The 19,304-nt window shown below is 45.7% G+C and overlaps 1 protein-coding gene across 1 annotated transcript; it reads right to left on the reverse strand.

The window, feature by feature from the left end:
* Positions 1 to 148: 148 nt before the first annotated feature.
* LOC134102523 (uncharacterized) lies at positions 149 to 17,423 on the reverse strand. Its single transcript, XM_062556651.1, has 6 exons — positions 17,382 to 17,423; positions 16,980 to 17,146; positions 9,181 to 9,510; positions 4,702 to 5,280; positions 3,348 to 3,499; positions 149 to 2,716 (listed from the first exon to the last, which is right to left on the reverse strand). The coding sequence occupies exons 2-6, from the start codon at positions 17,044 to 17,046 to the stop codon at positions 2,672 to 2,674; spliced, it is 1,173 nt and encodes a 390-aa protein (XP_062412635.1). The 5' UTR covers positions 17,047 to 17,146; positions 17,382 to 17,423; the 3' UTR covers positions 149 to 2,671.
* Between the last annotated feature and the right edge of the window lie 1,881 nt (positions 17,424 to 19,304).

Genomic DNA, 19,304 nt, shown 5'->3' on the forward strand with positions numbered 1-19,304 from the left:
TGGAATATTGTAATTGTTTAATTATTGGATGTTACAGTATGTTTTCTATGGAAGAGCAGTGCTATTGTTTTAAGCCAGACTAACATTAACTTCAGTGGCTGATAACAAGCGATTCACAATGTACTTTTTTTTTTTTTTGTCTTTTTTAATAATTAAAAAAGTCACATAACAAAGACACTCCTGTATTCTACAGCAAAAACTTAAAATACAGAACACAATTTGGCACTTTTTTTCCTGGAGCTGCAATATACAGAGATAACACAACTTGCTCAACAAATGTAGAAATCCAATTACCAACATCGATGTCAATCATATTCAGCCTCATAAATTATTTACTAGTAATTATTTCACTATCAGTGAGCACAGAGAGGCAGTGCTCAAGAGATTTCTGCTATTTAAATATCTTTGTTTTTTTGCATTTGCATTCTTGGACCTGATAACAACCAAACAGAAAAAAAACAAAACATGTTAAGTGTTGAACTCAGAGTCAAGTTCAAAGAGCCAGGAGAAAGTAAAACACTGATAAGGGCAGCATCAGGTGTGGGAGCTGTCCTGTTGTGCACAGACCAAGGCTAGGAGTTAGACAGATCCGACTTAGTTGATGAGACCATCGGCACTACTTCATCTACAGATAGACACCCACTGTACGTTGCGTCAGGTTAACCTGTTTTACAGCATTAGTTTAATGTTATATTTAATGGCCTCATTACTTGAGCCACACCTTTCTCAAGGGTACGTTCTCTGGTGAGACAGTATCATCCATTCATGGATCAATTCTCTCTAATCACTGGCCCAAGTCATACCGAATGACCCTCCAGGGCAGGCCCTGGGAAATGTACACCTTCTCATGTGGGGACAGAATGTACAGCAGGGGGTTTGGAGATTGCTAGTCTCAGGCACATTCGCTCTCCCTCTCTCTCTCTCTGCTTAGTCCTCCTGACCGACAGACAGACAGCAGAAGTCATGCCTAATACTGTGGATTCCTCTGGCAGCAGTCGGAGGGCATGTAACAACACACCCCAGATCCATTTGAGCTGATGTGCTGGAAGAGACGTCAACCTTTCAAAGGCAAAGGAGGTGAATAAATGGTCTTTGTGGTACTTCTCTGAAGAAGGACATTAAGATCTGTTAAGCTTTCAAGCCTCTCAAAGTGAGCTAGGTTTAGCCTCCTCAAATGTTAAAAAATAATAATAATAATAAAAAAGTTCAAAATATGCAATGAATGCTCTAGTAAAAAGTAAAACGACAACACGCACGCGCACAAACACACATATACATTCACACAAAGAAAACACTAACCTGTCAAATAGGTGAACCAAAAAAAAGGAACTTCTTACAACTGTTCACACACAACCCCAGTGTTTTTCCAAGTGTCACAACCAGCCATGAAGCACAGTCATGACATTACAACCACAAAGTACCCAGCTACCCTTGTAACACACCTCAGAGGCTCTAAGCTCATCACCCTTGAGTGAAACCTACCACCAAACTTAGACGGTCAATGTCATACTTCCCTGGGAACATAAAGCATCTTTGTCATAGACAAAGCCATTTATTTGGGTATGTGGCTTATGACCAACATTGTGCAATCTACTAAAACTACCATGCCAGAGAGGTCACAATGCAAAAAGCATTTCATACATGCTTCCGTTTTCAGCTGCATTACTTCCCCCCCAAAAAGGTTCCCATTCGGTCAGTTATTGTACCTGTGGCTACAAGTCCACTCTATCTGTTTCAAAGAACCAATGTGAAAGGCACAAAGTTCCTTTGGTTTGTTTCACTAATGACTTCTGGCAATATTCTGAAATTCTTTTTCCTCAATTCAAGGGGTTATGCCATTTCCCCCGATTTGCATCTGGTCGTACTCTCTTTCTACTGATAACCAACTTGGCTCAAAACAACCCAGAATTATACTTGATTCGCTGCCGTGTTCTTGTGTCTCACTGATGGGTTGTGTAGTTTAAACACGTACTGTTTTGGAAACACGGCGGGTAGCTGGACAGAATCGGAGCCAGCCACCATCTGCCATTCTGCACACACATAGACTTTGGTCTCTTCATATTCCACTGAAACATCGTCCTGTGGTGACGAGTTTTGGTGTAACAGACATTAGTTCTCTTCATTTTCAGCATTACAATATCTGGAAGAACATAACTTCCAGAGGGGAAAAAAATCCCTTAGGCCAGCAAGTCACTGCTCCAGTGGCAGTCAATTATAGAGAGAAAAGGCTGCTAGGGACTCGAGAGAACTTGGGGGTGATGTTGGGGGTGAGGGGGTGGCAGCCAGCCTCCCAACTGCAGGGGGCGCTGGAACACTGATTTAAAGGTCAGGATGCGGCTGCACAAAGTCTGTGGCCATGTTTCAAGCCCATCCCTGTCCAAGCTCGTGGTGTTTGTGTGTGTGTGTGTCTGTGTGTGTGTGTGTGTGCAGCCAGTTCTCTTCTTCAGGAGGGCCTGGGAACAAGCCAGAGGAGTTGCCTTGCTGCGCAGCTCACTAATGCCCCAGCTAGCTGAACACAGACACACATCTAAAAGCAGATTTCTTTTGGCGAAGGGGTGGGGTGGGGGATATTTCTTTGTTTTCTAAAGCAGGGAATGCTGGGGGGGGAAAGGGAACGGCTCAGTAGGAGCCTGCGTCTCAGTCTTGACTATAGGTGAGAGGTGGGGTTCTGTCAGTAGCTGTACATGGAGAGAGGGGTGTCCTCCATCATGTCATCCTGGAGAGAACGGGGGAAGAAAAGAACAGAGGAAAACAGAAAGATTAGTTAAAATCATAAACCATCATATTCCCAAAGTCCAGCTAAACTATTGTTTCAGCTTTCAGCTATTTTCAGGAGAGAGGTGTTGTGGTGTTTGAACTCTACCCAAAAGGTCTAATTACTGTAATTTGCCCACATGGAATGCCTGAAAAGGAACATTTATGCTCATGTTTTTTCATTGAGAACTGAGAATTCAAAACCCATTTCTAGAATAGAATTACACTCATACAAAGAACTATGTAAGGCGTTCAGTCAAGCTCAATGTGTCATTTACATATTACACAGAGATTTCACGCAGGTTCAACAGAAATCACAGAATTTTGACAGTTACTGCTCATTAGTTGAAGGGCTTACGCTTTGTGCACATTTTAAAAGGTATTACTTTAGAGCCATTCATGTTTTTGGCTTCTTCATACTCCCATTAAAACATAATGGAAATGGAAAATCGGGCCCTTTAGACTTGACTTTTAAATATTTCAATCGTGGGCCTTTATGTGCTTTTAATACACCAACTGAGACAACAGCTGCTCAAAGGCACCTGTCGGTATAATGATGTTACAAGAAATGGCATGAAGAGCTCAGCAGTTACCATGGGAAGATCCTGGAGCCTGCGGAACTCTGGGCGTTCATTCCGATTACGGAACTTCAGGAACACCAAGAGGGAGACGATGGCCGCAGCGACGACGAAAACAGACACCAGGCCAGCCAGCAACGGATCCGGCACTCCTTTAGAGCTGTCCACTGGATCAAATCACGAAGATGACCAAAAAAAAGAGGAAGTAACAAGAGTCATCATTACGGTGAAAAGGGCACTAGAGATGAAATCTCCTTATGCATCACCACAAACAGAGTCATTTTCAACAGTCAAACTATTTTGTTTTGTGCAACTGAGACATTATACCAGTTCTGCACGTAGACAAACATTTTTTTCATCGTCTATATTTACAGCCACCACCCACACTAGACCGTGCTGGAGACCAACACAAGCACGAAGCAACCACGCAACCCAAAACACATACTGTACATGGACACACTGTCACTGACCAAACTAGGAGGAAGTCCAAAAATGACCCATTCCCAAGAGTGTGTGAGTTGAGTGAGTTGACGGAGGCAGTAAGAGTGAGTGAGTGAGTGAGTGAGTGGGGGAGTCGATGTGAGTGGGTTGATTGAGTGGGTTGATTGAGTGGAGGAGTGAGTGAGTCGGCGAGAGAGAGCGAGTGACTAAGTGAGCAAGGAAATTAATGAATGCTTGAGTGAGTGGGCTACTGCATGAAAGTGAGCGAGCGAGTGATCTTGTAAGTGTGAGCGATTGGGCGTATCACAACACTTTCAGTGCCATCCCGGAGCAGGGGGAAGGGGAGGGGGGGGGGTGTAAGATGCCAGGCGGGTGGCCAGATAGCGGCATCGTGGCAAAATGCCCGGGGGCAGTGAGCGAACAGCGTGGCTCTGGCGCAACTCACTGGCACGGCAACAAAGCCCATTCTGTTCTTTGTGTTCCCTGCGCAAACAAGTCCCTGCCCTGGGATACGCTCGGAGGCCAGGGAGGCTGCAAAAGGTATAATCATACGCTTGTTCCCCCCGATGCGCACAATCTCTGGATTCAAGGCAGGGCCGGGTACATTCATCGTTTTTCTTTTCTTTCTTTCTTTCTTTTTTTTTTTTAAATTTACGGCCGTTATGGATACGTTTGGACGGCTCCCTTTTGTGTAGCACAATACCCGACAGATGTGTTTTGAATGGTGCTGGCTACTGAATCGTGTAAAAAAGTGTCAATGACAGCAATACAAACACACAAGAATAGCCCCCGCCACCCCCCACCCTCCACAACCACATGATCAACAGCAGACACACACACACACACAATGAATGGCAAATGTAAGGACGCTGAAGACAGAACAAGGTCAATGGAGGATAAAACATGCTATAATGAACATCCAACTCACCATCGTCTCCTACGTTGAGCTCTGAGAGGGCTGCTGCATTGGTGGGGTGTCCGACGGCAGCAGTTGGGCTGGTTGTGGTCGTCGATTTAGCGACGCTGCCGCCGGTTGTGACAGTAGAAACCTTAGTGTTGGTGATGGTGGTGGTGGTGGCGCTAGTGCTACTGCTGGTGGTGCTGCTACCTGTGGTCTTCTTATCTCCAGGGACTGGACTGGCACTCTGCGGGATGATCTCAGGAGCAGTCGTTGTGAGAAGGGTTGTTACATTTGGTGCTGTTGTTGTTGTTGTTGTTGTTGTTGTTGTTGTTGTGGAGGCTGACGGAGTTTTGGAGTCGATGGGCTGGGTGGCGGCAGGTGAACCTGCAGTGGCGGGGGCAGCCGTAGCGGGTGGAGAGGTGGCGAGGGTATCGTTGTCCTTAGACGACAGATCCGCTCCCTTGGACGCCTGCGTTTGATTTCCCGGAGCGGCGGGAGCAGCAACAGCAGTGGTGGGAGCGGCGGCGGTGGCGGCGGCGGCGGTGGTGGCAGCGGCGCTTCCTGTTTGGGCCGTCGAGTTGGCCCCGGCGACGGCTTTGGGGACAGCTGTAAGACAGTCCACAGAGGAGAGACCTGCTCATTCAGCTCCACGGAAAAGCGCTCAGCTCAGCCCTCAGCTGCTCTCTTCATTTCCTGTTTTCCCCCCCAAACACTACCCATTCTGGGACACAGCGTCGTGTGCATCTTACCCCAACCTAACGGTCCATGTAAAACAGTATGAGAGGTACTAAAAGACTTCCTTCAGTCCTTGCTTCCTTCCTCTACCAGTCTGGCTCAATTCACTACCAGTTCAGTTCATATACCAGTGGTGTGCATAGCGCTAAGCTGTGGGTAGGCAGCACACCTGTTCAAACTTCAATCAGTCTGTTTATCTCGGCCATGTGGCAGAACAGCCCACAGGCCAGAAACTGAGAAGCCCTGCTGATGTGGTATAAACACACAATCTTACTAGAGATCTCACACACACACACAGACACACACAAACAGATCTTTCATCGACTTGCTATTTCACACATGTGAATGAACGCTGAGTGACGAGATGTTTGTGTTCCTGATTTAGGTCATTGTCTGTGTAGTCTGTGTCTATTCAAGTGAGTTTGGTGTTTCCTATTTCTTTGGAAGAGATAATATTGTGTGTATGTGTCTGTTTTCCAAACCATGTTGGTGCGTGTGTGAGACTACTAATGGCATGTGTGTGTGTGTGTGTGTATGAATGTGTAGATGTGTGAGTGTCTCTGTGTGTGTGTGTGTGTGTGTGTGTATGAATGTGTAGATGTGTGAGTGTCTGTTTCCCACACCATGTTGGTGCATGTGTGCATGATTGCCATGGCATACTGTACGTGTGTGTGTGTGTGTGAGTGTGTGTGTGTATGAATGTGTAGATGTGTGAGTGTCTGTTTCCCACACCATGTTGGTGCATGTGTGCATGATTGCCATGGCATACTGTACGTGTGTGTGTGTGTGTGTGTGTGTGTGTGTGTGTGTGTGTGTGTGTGTGTGTGTGTGTGAGTGAGTGAGTGAGTGAGTGTGAGAGAGAGAGAGAGAGAGAGAGAGGAAGAGAGACACAGACAGAGACAGAATGTGAGAGTTTGTTTAAGAAAGTGTGCATGAGTGTGTAAGGGCACAGTCTGGGGTGGTGAGAGAGTGTGAACAGGAGTGAGGAGGTGTTTCTTTGCCGTGGCGCAGCAAGGGCTGCATCAGAACCTCTGACGGACTGCCTCGACCTGTCAGCCTCCGACCTCTCACACTTCTCCGTCAAACACACACACATACATACACACACAGTTTCAGTATAATGTCTTTCTTCCTCTTCTCTCCTTCCTGTTCACCTCTCTACACGCCTTTCTTTGCCATCTCAATCACAAGAACCCAAATCACATACTGCATGGCATCTAGGCATCTCCTGCACATTGCTCTACCTACAGCGCTGTTCTGACTCGTTTAACACAACATAAGCTTGGTTGACTTTCTCTCTCGTCTTTCTTTCTCTCTCTCTCTCTCTCTCCCCCCTCTCTCTCTCTCTCTCTCTCTTTAGTTCTCTTGCCCCCATTTCTGCCCCTGCTGTGTTCCCTTTGATTCCTTCCCAGCTCCTCTTATCTGAGGGCATTACGCAGGCCGGGGGTGAGTAATGTTCCATTACCCAGCCTCCAGTTCACAGGCTCTCACACAAGAGCCTCTCCAGCTGCGTACCAACGCCACAGACAACAGCAGCAGCGGCGGCTACAACACGGACCACCACTAATCGCACAGACACAGACACACGGAGCGAACCAGCCACAGATGTTCTGTAATCGCCATACATTTCCATATTTGATGTTTTAATAACCCAAAACACACCCAAGTAAAACCTGTCAATCTCTTTCTAATAAACTGAAATGCCCATTGTTGGCTCTGGCCCTATATAGCCCTTGTATTCTTCATCATAACCGAGCATCATAATTAACGTTAATACAACATTATAACAACAAAGACTGCTGGGCAGAGTCTGTTCCTAGTATGAACTGTCACGGTCTCCATAAAGCGCTTCAGTACAAAAGCCTGCACTGTGTGAGAGAAGTGTGAAGTGTAAGGATCTCCTTTGTTTCCAATAGCTGCAGGACCTGCACTGCCCCGATCCCTAATTTACCACTGAAGGCATTAGCTATGTGGAGTGGAACATGGCAGGGAGCAGTGAGTCAGCAAGTCCTGCCATAACCTGCTGTTTCAGAGTCTCCCAGGACCATCACCTCCCAGCCCGAAGCCTCCTTATTTAGAGCGAGTGGGAAGAGCCTGTCAAATCCCCGTGCACACACACGCACGTACACACACACATTTTTGTGAATACACGCACACCCTTCTCTCTCTCTCTCTATCTCTCTCTCCCTCTCTCGCTCTCTCACACACACACACACACACACACTCTAGATTTTCCGTTCCGCTCCTCTCCACAGCGCAGTGGCAGCTCACCGAGGCAAAGACTGAAGTGGCTGATTTTAAAAATAACACTGACCTCTGACCCAGGGAAGCAGCGACATGCATTTGGGTGAGTGAGTGTGTGTGTGTAAACATTAGCACACAGAGAGAGAGAGAGAGAGAGAGAGAGAGAGAGAGAGAGAGAGAGAGAGAGAGAGAGAGAGAGAGAGAGAGAGAGAGAGAGAGAGAGAGAGAGAGAGAGCACATATGAGAGAGAGAGAGAGAGAGAGTTTTGCACTGTAGACTCCAGCCACCTACAGTAAGTCTGGCTGTTGGTCGTGGTGGGGGGAGATACACAAGTGCACAGCTCTGCTCAAGATGAGCTTACACCCTACACAATAAACACGTGCATCCATGCGTGTACACACACACAGCTCTGCTCAAGATGAGCTTACACCCTACACAACAAACACTTGCATCCATGCGTGTACACACACACACACACACACACACACACACACACACACACACACACACACACACACACACACACACACACACACACACACACACACACACACACACACACACACACACACACACACACACACACACACACACACACACACACACACACACACACACACACACACACACACACACACACACACACACACACACACACACACACACACACACACACACACACACACACACGAGGGGGATGAGTCATCCATCAAGGCAGTCAGTTGAACCCATCGCCAAGACACAGAGTCCAGACTCACTCAGATTGCTCATTCTCGTGTCTTCCTCTTCTCCCTCCCCCTCCCCCTCACCCCCCCTCACTCTCCCTCTCACTCATGCATGTGTAATGACACAAGCACACAGGTTTCGTTTAGAAATGGGCCCTGTTGAATAACACTTCCTCCTGTTGCATCAGCTCAGGCAGCTGCTGTAACTGTACCTCCTGCAACAATGCCCTTTCTCTCTCTATCTCTTTCTGTTTCTCTCTCTCTCGCTCGCTCGCTCTCTCTGTCTCTTGCTCACTCTCTATCTCTCTCTTTCTCTCGCTAGCTCTCTATTTTGTTCTCTCATTTGCTCTCTCGCTCTCTCTTTCTCTCTCTCTTTCTCTCTCTTTCTCCATCAGCAAAGGTTAAACCAAAGAAAGTATGTGGGCATAAACAAAACGGGCCTGAGGTTTTTCTAGTTCGTCACAATAACAGGAAGTGAGATGCTATTTCATCGCATGGTTAAACTTCTGCACAAGACAAAGAAAACAAATACACTGTATACAGCACTGCAGGCTGCACTATTTGGAGTAATTCAGAGCGTATGATAATTTACACTTCGTATAGTAGCTAAGTGCTATACTGCTCTGTAAACCCATAGCATTTATGATGCACCATAAGATAGATAGAAGAGAAGCATTAATGCAATTCTTGCCAAACAATACCAATGACTTGTATGGTAGAAAAGTACTGTAGCACTCAGTACTTGGTAACGCAAATACACAAATCGAAGGTATTATAAAACAGTCGTCCTCTGGGTGGGTACCTGTGCCATCGGTCACAGAGACAGCAGGTGCCTGGGTGCCGTTCTGGATGGTGGACACGGGGTTGGCGGCATCGGTGTCGTTCCCCTTGGCATCAGCAGGGCTGGCACTGGACACACGCTCGTTTGTGTCGCTGGCATTGGCTAGTGCGGAGAGGACAGGAGCCACGGAGCTGCTGGGGGCCTGCGAGGGTTTCTGGGTGACCGCAGCGGCGGTTTCTGAGGCTGTTTCTCCATCTCCTTGATGGGGGGTGGGAGACCGGACGGTGGTGATGGAGGTGCCGGGGGGACCCAGGGGTGCGGCGGCAGGAGCAACAGTGGTGGAGTGCTCACCTGCACAAGACAACATTTCAGGATGAGGACCTCAAACTTGGTAAACAACACGATAAGCCAATTGCTGTCCACCCTGAACAATTAATATCCACTGATGTATGTACACTGGGGGTGTAAAGATACACATAATTTGTATAAACCGCTTAGGTACAGGGCGTTCGGTTCATTACAGCGGTGTACGGTTCATTACAGCGGTGTACCGAATGTACAGAATGCAGTCTTAAACAGTAATCGACAGTAGGCTTTTCAAATTCGATCCAAGTTCCCAAACAAAAATATAAATTGGAGGACCGTATCAGTTTAGTTAATTACTAGCAAAGTACTTACAGATTTACTATACTGAAAAAAAGGTACATCCCAAATTGTGATTGTTGTGTACCGTTACACACTCAAACTAATATGTCAAGGAAATGCACATTAAATGTTTCATCTCAAGGAGACGCCATCAGTAGAATGTTCTAATAATGTATGAATATGGCAAGACACAATCGTAAACATATCTGCACTGTAGAAAAGAATGGTCAGGATGTTGCTTTATCATTCAGAGAAGGAGAAACTGAACCAAAGGCCACCAAGCGTGTTGAGATGAGGGGGAAAATATGGAAGTCCATGTAAGGCGGAAGGAGAGGGATGCACAGAGAGAAAGGCAGGGAGGGGAGGTGGTTTTCCGTTGCTGGTTCCGTCTCTAATTGATCCGGCAGGACTGGTGGTAATTGCATACTTGGATAATTATGCAGCTGCGCAACGCCATGTGTCACATTTCCTCTGCCCGCCTTCCACCTTCTGCTGAAGTTCACTCGTTCTTCTCAGTTGTCTCTGATTTTGTTCTCACTCTCTTTTCTCTCTTTCCTTCTCTCTCTCTCTCTCTCTCTCTCTCTCTCACCATCTTCCTGACACGTGCCTCCCTCGCCAACTCTCTCACCCTGGCCATGCCTGACGCAAACCAGAGCCCTAATGTTAACATTATTACAGGGCAGAGACACAGAGGGCTGTCACCGACTGTTGTGCATTTATACCTACCACACACACAAACACAGACAAACGCGCGCGCTCGCACGCACTCACAGACAGCAATATTGCATCTTGTACCTCCTCTATCTTGCACTCGCAATAGCTGCAATAACGGACTTTCATATCTCTTCAACACACACACACACACACACACACACACACACACACACACACACACACACAACACACAAACCCATCTAGGTCAGTGCATTCTGCAAGGCCTGTGGCATGGCCTCCGCACCACACCCTTGACTTCTGGGTGTACAATAATGGCCCTGTTCCCCACGCCTGCACCAGCGTGCCACAGGGGCCGTCCCAGGTAAGAAGACTTCAGACAGGGGCCGACCGGGGGGGCTAAAGGGAGCCCTGTTCACACCAACTCGCCACCAACTCGAGTGTGTGTGTGTGTGTGTGTGGACACTGTCTCTATTCACCTTGTGCAACATGGATCATGTGATGCAGCAAAATACTGCTGCAAGAAAGACAATAATAGTACATTTCATTACACTATCTAGAAGAGTGTGTGTGCGTGTGTGTGTGTGTGTGTGTGGATGAAGTGGTATCAGATACAAGAATAAATCCCATAGGTCAAGATAAAAGTTATTTAAAGAGAGTTCTCCTTCTCCCCTCCCCTTTCACCAAATGCCACAGCCTTCACCATCATTTCCTCATAGTTCCTCCTATATCCCTATGAAACTCCTGGTTCGTGCTTGCCTGGGGGTAGCGCAGATACAGTCTGTCACCTGATGAGAAGTGAAAAGGTATAAAGACTGCAATCCAGCCCCCCCCCCCTCCCCCTTCGTGGCCTTTTCATCCGCAGACTGCTCATATTTCCTCTCCTGTTCTTTTTTCGCCTCCATTTCTCCACCTCCTGCCTCTTCCACCCAAGGCCTCCACACAGAAGATATATATCCGTCATATCTCTCACATTTCTGACCTGCAAAATTCACATACTAGTGTATATGTGTGTGCGTCCATGAATCATGTCGGTGTGTGTCTGTGCGTGTCCGATGTCTTTCTGTGGAAAAACATGCTGAACTTCTCTCTCTGTGTGTGTGTGTGTGTGTGTGTGTGTGTGTGTATGCCATGTCTTTTAGTGGAAAAATACATGAGGGACTTCTAGAACAGGTTTAATGGCCATAATTTACGAGAAAAGTCCATTCATCTTAACCATGAAGAACTTTCCAACTGGGTATTTGGAAGCCTCTTCCAAACAAAGCACAGAGGCAAGCAGGACACAAGAGAAAACTCCCGCCATTGTGTCACTAATGAGTGAATAACTCATTCGACAAGGTCTCTCACAAGCAACTTTCCGCTTGTGACTTGTGACTTGTAACTTGTGACTGCGGAAGACAGGACTGCGAGTCTTCTCCAGAGTTTATGCAACAGCTGTTGTGGGCCATATTTCCTTTGAAGAGAGAAGAGTCCCTCTTCCCCCCCTCTCCTCCCCTCCCCCTATTCCAGAGTCTCTCCTAAGGCACTGGGCTTAGGAGAGCGAGTGAGTGCAAGCAAAAGAGAAAAAGAGAGAGAGGGAGTGAGTGTGAGAGAGAAAGCGCATGAGAGTGAACGAGAGAGAAAGGTAAGAGAGAGGGGGAGGGGGGTGGCAAAGCTCCAGCAGAGAATGTAGAAGTGAGATGAGTCAAGTGTTAGGAAGAGGGATGTGAGCGAGATAAAGAGACTCTCTGAGGCGGTTTCAACTTAAAGGAGAGGAAAGATAACATGGATACGCTGAAAAGCTATAGACTGATTGAAGGGATGAAAAGAGAGGGATTAAGGAGTGGGGGAAGACACAGACAGGTGAACATGAAAAGAGGAAGGTGAGGGCTAGGCAGAGGCCTGCTGCTGCTGGTTGGAGGATCACATGACAGGCTCCGATGGTAAAAGTGGCTGCTAGGACCTAGGACTAAATGACAAAAAAACACAATAACTAAGACAAGCAACCAATCAACCGTCAGATCACAGGCTAGAGTTCTGCCCACACCTGGAAGCAGACACACACCTGGAGGCGATCTCTGGGGAGGTTTAGTGCCGAGCAAGCACTCAAAGTCCTGAATCAGCTTAATACCACTCTAACGGACACGCTCACGCTAAAGGAGGTGGTATGCTCCTCCGTGCACACGGACATGCGGTCCCAATTGTTGTGTGCACGGGACACAGACTCAGGAATATGCCACGGCCTTAAGGGAGAGAGAGGAGAGAGCATGACTTAGTCTCCGTACAACAAGTGCATTACCTTCAACATTCAGCTCTCCAGAAGCATTTAGGTCCCCTTTCAAAAGAATTTACTCTTCATTTTAAAAAATGATAAAAAAAAAAAACAGGCATGCATCAAAAATCCTTGGTAGTCAAACAAAACTTCAGGTGATGTTTGCATAACTGGCTACGAAACACTGAAACACTTGCTACCAAACACGCTTTGTCAAACACCAGTGAGTCAGTCTGACGGTGGTACTCAAACACATTCAGATTAGTTGTGTCACTTCTGCAATCTGACTATTTAAAGCTTGTTCATTTCAGCCAGATAACATTCTATCAAAATTTCAATAAACAAAGCAGTCAATGGGTCACAGTCACCCTAAAGGCCACTTTTGATATGCTATTAGTGTTCGACGCTTTATAAACAGTGCACGGACCTGCAACCTTTTAATGTGCACCGTTATTTTCACAGTCAAAACACATCCATATAAGGCGCAACCGCAACACTATCTAACAATTTTTCACCACTTTTTTTGGTACGGCATGGAAATCAGTCTGCTAGGTGTTAAAGTACATTTTCATTTATGTACGAAACAAGGGCTGTGTCTACCTTTCGACACCATTGCCGACTCATCGGAAGAGTGCAGATTGACTGTTAGATAGACTTTAGGGGACAACACAGCAGCTTTGTGTGTTTGGGTGCAAACTGGACTGATTCTGTTTTTGCAAGTCGCAGCCATTACGCACGAGTCTGGGTGGAGACCAGTGCTGTTGCATGAGGCCATTGTGAGTTCCAGATTAATATTGCCCCATCACATCAATCAAGCCCATGCAGGCAAAGAAGTAACGTCACACACACACACACACACAAACACACACATACACACGAGAGGCACTAAATTATTTAAACCCACAACTCAAAGCAATGGCAATGTGCCGGATAGCCCATAGGGTCACATGATGTGCCAGACTCACTGTGAATAAGTGTAAAACCACTCTGAGGGTGTGTCTGTGATAAACCTGTGAATCTTCTGATCTTCAGAAGCAACGGCACAGTCAAATTAACAATCCACTGTTTTCACAATATGTAACATTGCGAAAATATTTAGAACTAGATGCAGATTGATTTCAACACCAACAACTCTCACCAAGTCTCATCACAGAGATACAGACCTACTGTAAACATTATCGCTTGTACTTCAGAGGTCTGCAGGACACAAAATGCATTCAGTCGTTCTTACACCACCAGCAGTACTTACAACACACAACTTTCTTGTTTGTTAGTTAACAGATTCTGTCTCTGCCAAGTGTGTACTTGTGCCTCTTCCCCCACACTGTGAGGTCCATATATGCAAAATCAGTCGTCCTCCACTCGGGATTATGAACTGGCGGCATTCAAAAAATACTGACAGGTCGATGAAGTCATCCTAGGGCATAGGCAAATCTAACGCTGGTTTAGTTTTCATAAACAAAGGACAGGCCTCAGTGTGATGAACAGCAGATAAAAAAAAAAAACAGCTGATATAATTAGGTCTCGCAGATAATAATCTGCTTAGCAACTGTCCTCACCCAGGAAATATGATATTGGAAATGGAGGCAGTCACTGTCTGTTGCTCGACTCTTGATAAACAAGCCTGCCTGCTACACAGTACCGCGCACGCTCTGGCCACAGAGCCAATTAAGCTGCCTGCAAGACTGCCGAGAGTGTGTCCCTGCCTACATGGACTCCAGTGAGCTGTCAGTGGTGACATTTAAGATCCCAGCTTTCAGGAGCAAGGTTAGCCTAGCGCACAGCGGCGGAAAATCGCAAAGTCAAGAGAGATGTATTTATAATACGCCTTCTGCCCGTACTTTTTTTGTCCCTTTTTGTTTTGGCGGAACAAAAGGAACGAAAGTTTGCCTGCTATCAAATTTAACGGTGGGAATTATATTTTTGCCCTTTGCTCTTTATGAAAGAAGAAGAAAAACAAAAACTTTGGGACCAAAAGTTTCTGGAAGACTCTCTGGCTAAAAGTTTCAGGTGACAGTGGCACAAAAGGCTGACTGCAGAAGACTAGAGGGAGACACACAGAAAAAAAAGATGAGCAGCCGGCAGAGTTGCTGTGTTACAATAGACGGTTATGTGCTAAAAATAAAAGCCTTTGTTCCCAAGCAGAGTCACACTCTCTCCCACATGCATGCTGTTAAAACTTGGGATCCAACTTAACGCTGAATTCCGCTTAATTGAAGACAATGTGACTGTAATGTTCATAGGCGCATGCCTGAATGAAAAATAATGACCAAAACTGACATGAAAATATCTGAGAGTCTCAGACAAGCCGAGCAATGTGGTCTGAACACGCCCTGAGCACTCCCAATGTGGGTGGTGTGACAGAGATACCAATTTGCTTTGCTGCAGGGTCTTAGTGTGTGTGAGAGTGTGTGTGTGTGTATGTGTGTGTGTGTGTGTGTGTGTGTGTGTGTGTGTGTGTGTGTGTGTGTGTGTGTGTGTGTGTGTGTGTGTGTCTGTCTGTCTGTCTGTCTGTCTGTATATGAGCATGTGTGTGCCTGTCTGTATGCATGTGCGTGTACAGTAGGTTCATGTGCCTGTCTATATCTGTGTGTGTGTGTGTGTGTGTGTGTGTATGTGGGGCCATCTGTGTATGTGTGCATTTGAGTGTGTGTGTGTGTGTGGCCATCTGTGTATGTGTGCATCTGAGTGTGTGTGTGTGTGTGTGTGTGTGTGTCTGTGTGGGTAGGCATAAAAATGAGACAGGATCGAGAAAGAGAGCTCTGAGTCATGGCAAGTGAGCCGAGACACCACTCAATACTGGCCCTCTGCCTCCTGGACAAAGCGAGCGGCTATGGCCAATTACCATCACCCTGCTTCACCTACCATCCACCAAGGAGCCTACGCGCTGGAGTTGGCTGAAGCACTTAGGCCATTACAGTTCATCTCCAGCCTTGCTGCTGCTGCTACTGCTGCTGCAATATCCATGACCCATGAACGGGTCATTACTGACCACTGACAGGCCAGCTGAAACAGACAGCTGACCCACCGAGTGAAATATTTTCGAAGCATTCCCCAGGGCTGGAAAAACACAACGAGGCATACAAATGCAATCACGAAGATGAGTGTGTGTGTTATGGTTAAATCAATGAGCTGCACTCATCCTCAGGGTCACCGGCCAGACTGCTGGAGGTTTGTATGACACACTGGTGGTAACACACAAGTGCCTGTGATTGGCGAGCGCATCACAGCTCTATCCCACTGCCCACAGTTAAAACTGAGTTCATGTGGAAAATCAGGTCATGTGTCTTCTTTTCTTTGATGGCTGTGTTCCTGGTTTCTACGCTACCGCTTCTGCAGACAGCATAATGCTCCACCATGGCAAATCAGTTCTGTGACTTGCCAAGCAATCCTCAAGCTAGGGTTTGTAGCACTAATCTGCCATGACATCTTGGCAATATGTTTGCATTCTTGAAACGTCAATATTAGTCTAAAAGCTCTACTTGATGAAATCTTCTTTGATGGTTGCATTTGTGAGGTTTGTGCGTTGGGCTTTAATTAGACTGTAACTATAGGCCAAGACTCGTTTCAATGCCTGACAACTTAATTGAACAGTCCAGTTATCCCGTTCACTTTCCTTTCCAGATGCGGAGGCCAGGTCCAGCTATGGCAAGAGTTCCTTGTGTTTATGTCTCTAATGTGGAGATAACCACAGGCCTTCTTCTCATACGTAAACTCAATGGCCCAGCTATTTCTCATGAGCCTGTATCGCCACAAGGAAGCGCATTTAACTCCTGCGATGCTGAGATGAATTGGACAGACAGAGGAACGTTGTTGCTGAAAGAATGTCAAAGCCCTCGCTGTGGTTAAAATAACAAAATGAGAAACAAGCGCTAATTGTACAGAGCGTGCGAGTCTGGAGTTGATGTTCAACAGTTCTGTTATCGAGGATTTTGCGTATGAAGAAAAACAAGACAAGCGAGTCACAAAAAATTGTTTTGCGAGTTAAGTGTAGATTTCCAAACTAGCCATTCGTTTAAGGTGACCCCTTATGTATTAACGATACTAAAAAGTTGATTGCAGTAAACCGTTATAGAGAATATAGCTCACGCATTACCGTGCGCAGTGAAACTAACAAGCGTTTGCGTCCTGCAATACAACGTAGCACTTATTTTAAACACGCTTGTAAAGGAGACAGATTGGAAGCCACCAATAGCTGTGCCTTATAACACTGCGAACAACTTGTCAAACAACAGTTAAAAGCTCTCCTTACCTATTGAGCGCGAACAGTAGCCAAGGACCAGTAATGCGCAAAGCGCAAATGTCGCCGCTGACTTCATTTTAAGAAAGAACTAGGCGATGGAATATGCTGTTCTTTTTCAAGTCCTCCTTGGTCCCTGAAGAGTTGATGTTGATGGTGTTGGTAGAAGGCCGTTGACACTATAAATAAACGGTTTAAGAGTCCCAAGAGGGGGCGAGAGTTAGTTCGACGATGTACTGTTGTTAAGACTAACTAAATCTCCTCGGTTTTCCAGAAAATACAAAATGCCACGTGTTTCACCCGGTGCCTGCAACTGTACCCTGTATGATGACAACAGCCTGTGATTGGTTGTTGCTCTTGTGGTTTTGTTAGATATAGAATGTTTTACAAAATAACTATTCGTATACTACCCACTTGCGGGAGACGGCGGAAGCAACTTGCCATTACCATACCTCGACTACCGACTGCTGTCACCTCCGTGCGTAATATGTTCTCGGTAGGGACAGAGGTAGGCGGCACACTGGCAGACACGCCTTCCAACTCCCAACAGAGCCACTGTACCACTACACATCCAATAAAAAGACAACCACTGTCCTGTAAAGTGTAGACCAGATTCACAAAAAGACAAGAGTTTCACAAATTCCCAAAAAGCCACTTGCATACAGAACATTAAATTAAAACCAGATCTGACACAATTTACGGGAAACTATTATTATTATTATTATTATTATTATCATCAAGAGATTTAAACGCAAACTCGGACTTTTTTTGCCATTAAATAGCCCAATTTACTTAATTGAAGGGTAGACCATGCACTCGGACTGTTTTCTGTTCAAAACTAGGCTAGCTAATGAAAATAGACTGCAAAGCAGGCTTTGATTCATCAATTCACATTAGTGCACCAGCATAAAGTTCACCATGTGATTCCACCAATTTAAATGAGTCTAGATACAATTACAGATGAACTGCTAATGCATCCCTTATATTTTGAATGGGGAAAATCAGATGCATTGTTCAAGAGAGCCTGGGCATCACATGCACAGTTAATTTTCTCCACGTGATTTTCTGCTAAAATTATATGTTTTCTCGATTGGGCTGATCTGTGACACGCTTGAGATGCAGTTGCAGAAAAACAAATAGGTCTGTAATTGCATATTATGTTTGATGGTTTAAAATCTGCTCTGTGATTGACTGCCATATGAATCCCATCATAGCTTATTCATGGTGTCATAGTGTTGAGTCACACTGTGTTGTTGATTCAAATACATTGCACTGAACATTACAGGCAGTGCCACTGTTTCCTGTTTCATGTTGTGTATCAGCTGTCTGGCTATCACATAGACCTAAAAGAAAGGGCTATCACCACTAAGCTCAATATTTTAAGATGGAACATTATTCTGGGGAGTCAGCGCTGTATTTCCGGGCTACTGCACAAGAGGTGTGATCAATGGGCATAGTCGAAATGACTCTTGTACAAATGTATGTTTTCGGATAGTCCTTCAAGCAATCAAACCAACGATCTGGGTGTAAAGCAACGAACGATTTTGGATAAGCTATTTTGTGATTGGACCCAGCAGACGTGGATAGGAAGCCGGAGAGATAGGCTAGATGTGCAGGTTTCCAGTCTGAGTTGCGGGGCGAAATCCAAATCGCCGGCAGATCAGGTTTACCCAGCTTAGTTTCAGCCTCAATGATGGAGAAAATGTGACGAGGTAGCTACCAAATATTCTAGAACAGAGTTCTAGAATCTTTGGTAGCTACCTTGCTCACTATCAATTTTCGAAAGAGCCACAAGGAGGCAGTGTCATACAACGCTTATTTTACTCCAAGCAAGCACCCTATGCAAGAACTTCATATCCCATGATGCAAAGCCCAAAGAGAACGTCGTGAAGTTGCCTGCTTTTATTTTGATTTGATTTCATATATTTAAAAAAAAAGGCCTGTAATTGAAAAGTCGTGGTATCATTGTCTATTCAAATATACAATATTACAATAATAATAATAACATTAATATTTCGAATTGATAAGATTTTACTTCACCATGTCCATGGAAATTCCAAGGTATGAATTTCGTAAGCTATTGTAAATCATTTTAACATTTAGCCGTCCCAAAGACCAGTAAGCCTATTATTATTAACAGCAAGGATATCAATTCAAAACACAAATGCATTCGAAATGTGATCAGAACAGCTCAGAACTATACATTTGTAGAAGTTACTTAGATAGTTGATGATATTCACTCCTGCTGGATGCTGTTTAGAATCAGGCACCACATGGGCACCATACTAGCGGTGTAGTCGCGCCTCAACCAGGTTATCAACGCAGTGACAGATGGGA

This window comes from Sardina pilchardus, chromosome 15, assembly GCF_963854185.1.
Source record: "Sardina pilchardus chromosome 15, fSarPil1.1, whole genome shotgun sequence".
NCBI classification, from domain to species: Eukaryota; Metazoa; Chordata; class Actinopteri; order Clupeiformes; family Clupeidae; genus Sardina; species Sardina pilchardus.

What these genes read in the sequence shown, in the direction of transcription:
- LOC134102523 (XM_062556651.1), bottom strand. Translation starts at nt 17,046, where the DNA reads ATGAAGTCAGCGGCGACATTTGCGCTTTGCGCATTACTGGTCCTTGGC. An exon ending in CTCTGTGACCGATGGCACAG is followed by an intron (nt 5,281 to 9,180) that starts GTACCCACCCAG and finishes ACTGTCTTACAG; the next exon opens with CTGTCCCCAAAGCCGTCGCC. An exon ending in GCTCAACGTAGGAGACGATG is followed by an intron (nt 3,500 to 4,701) that starts GTGAGTTGGATG and finishes GATTTGATCCAG; the next exon opens with TGGACAGCTCTAAAGGAGTG.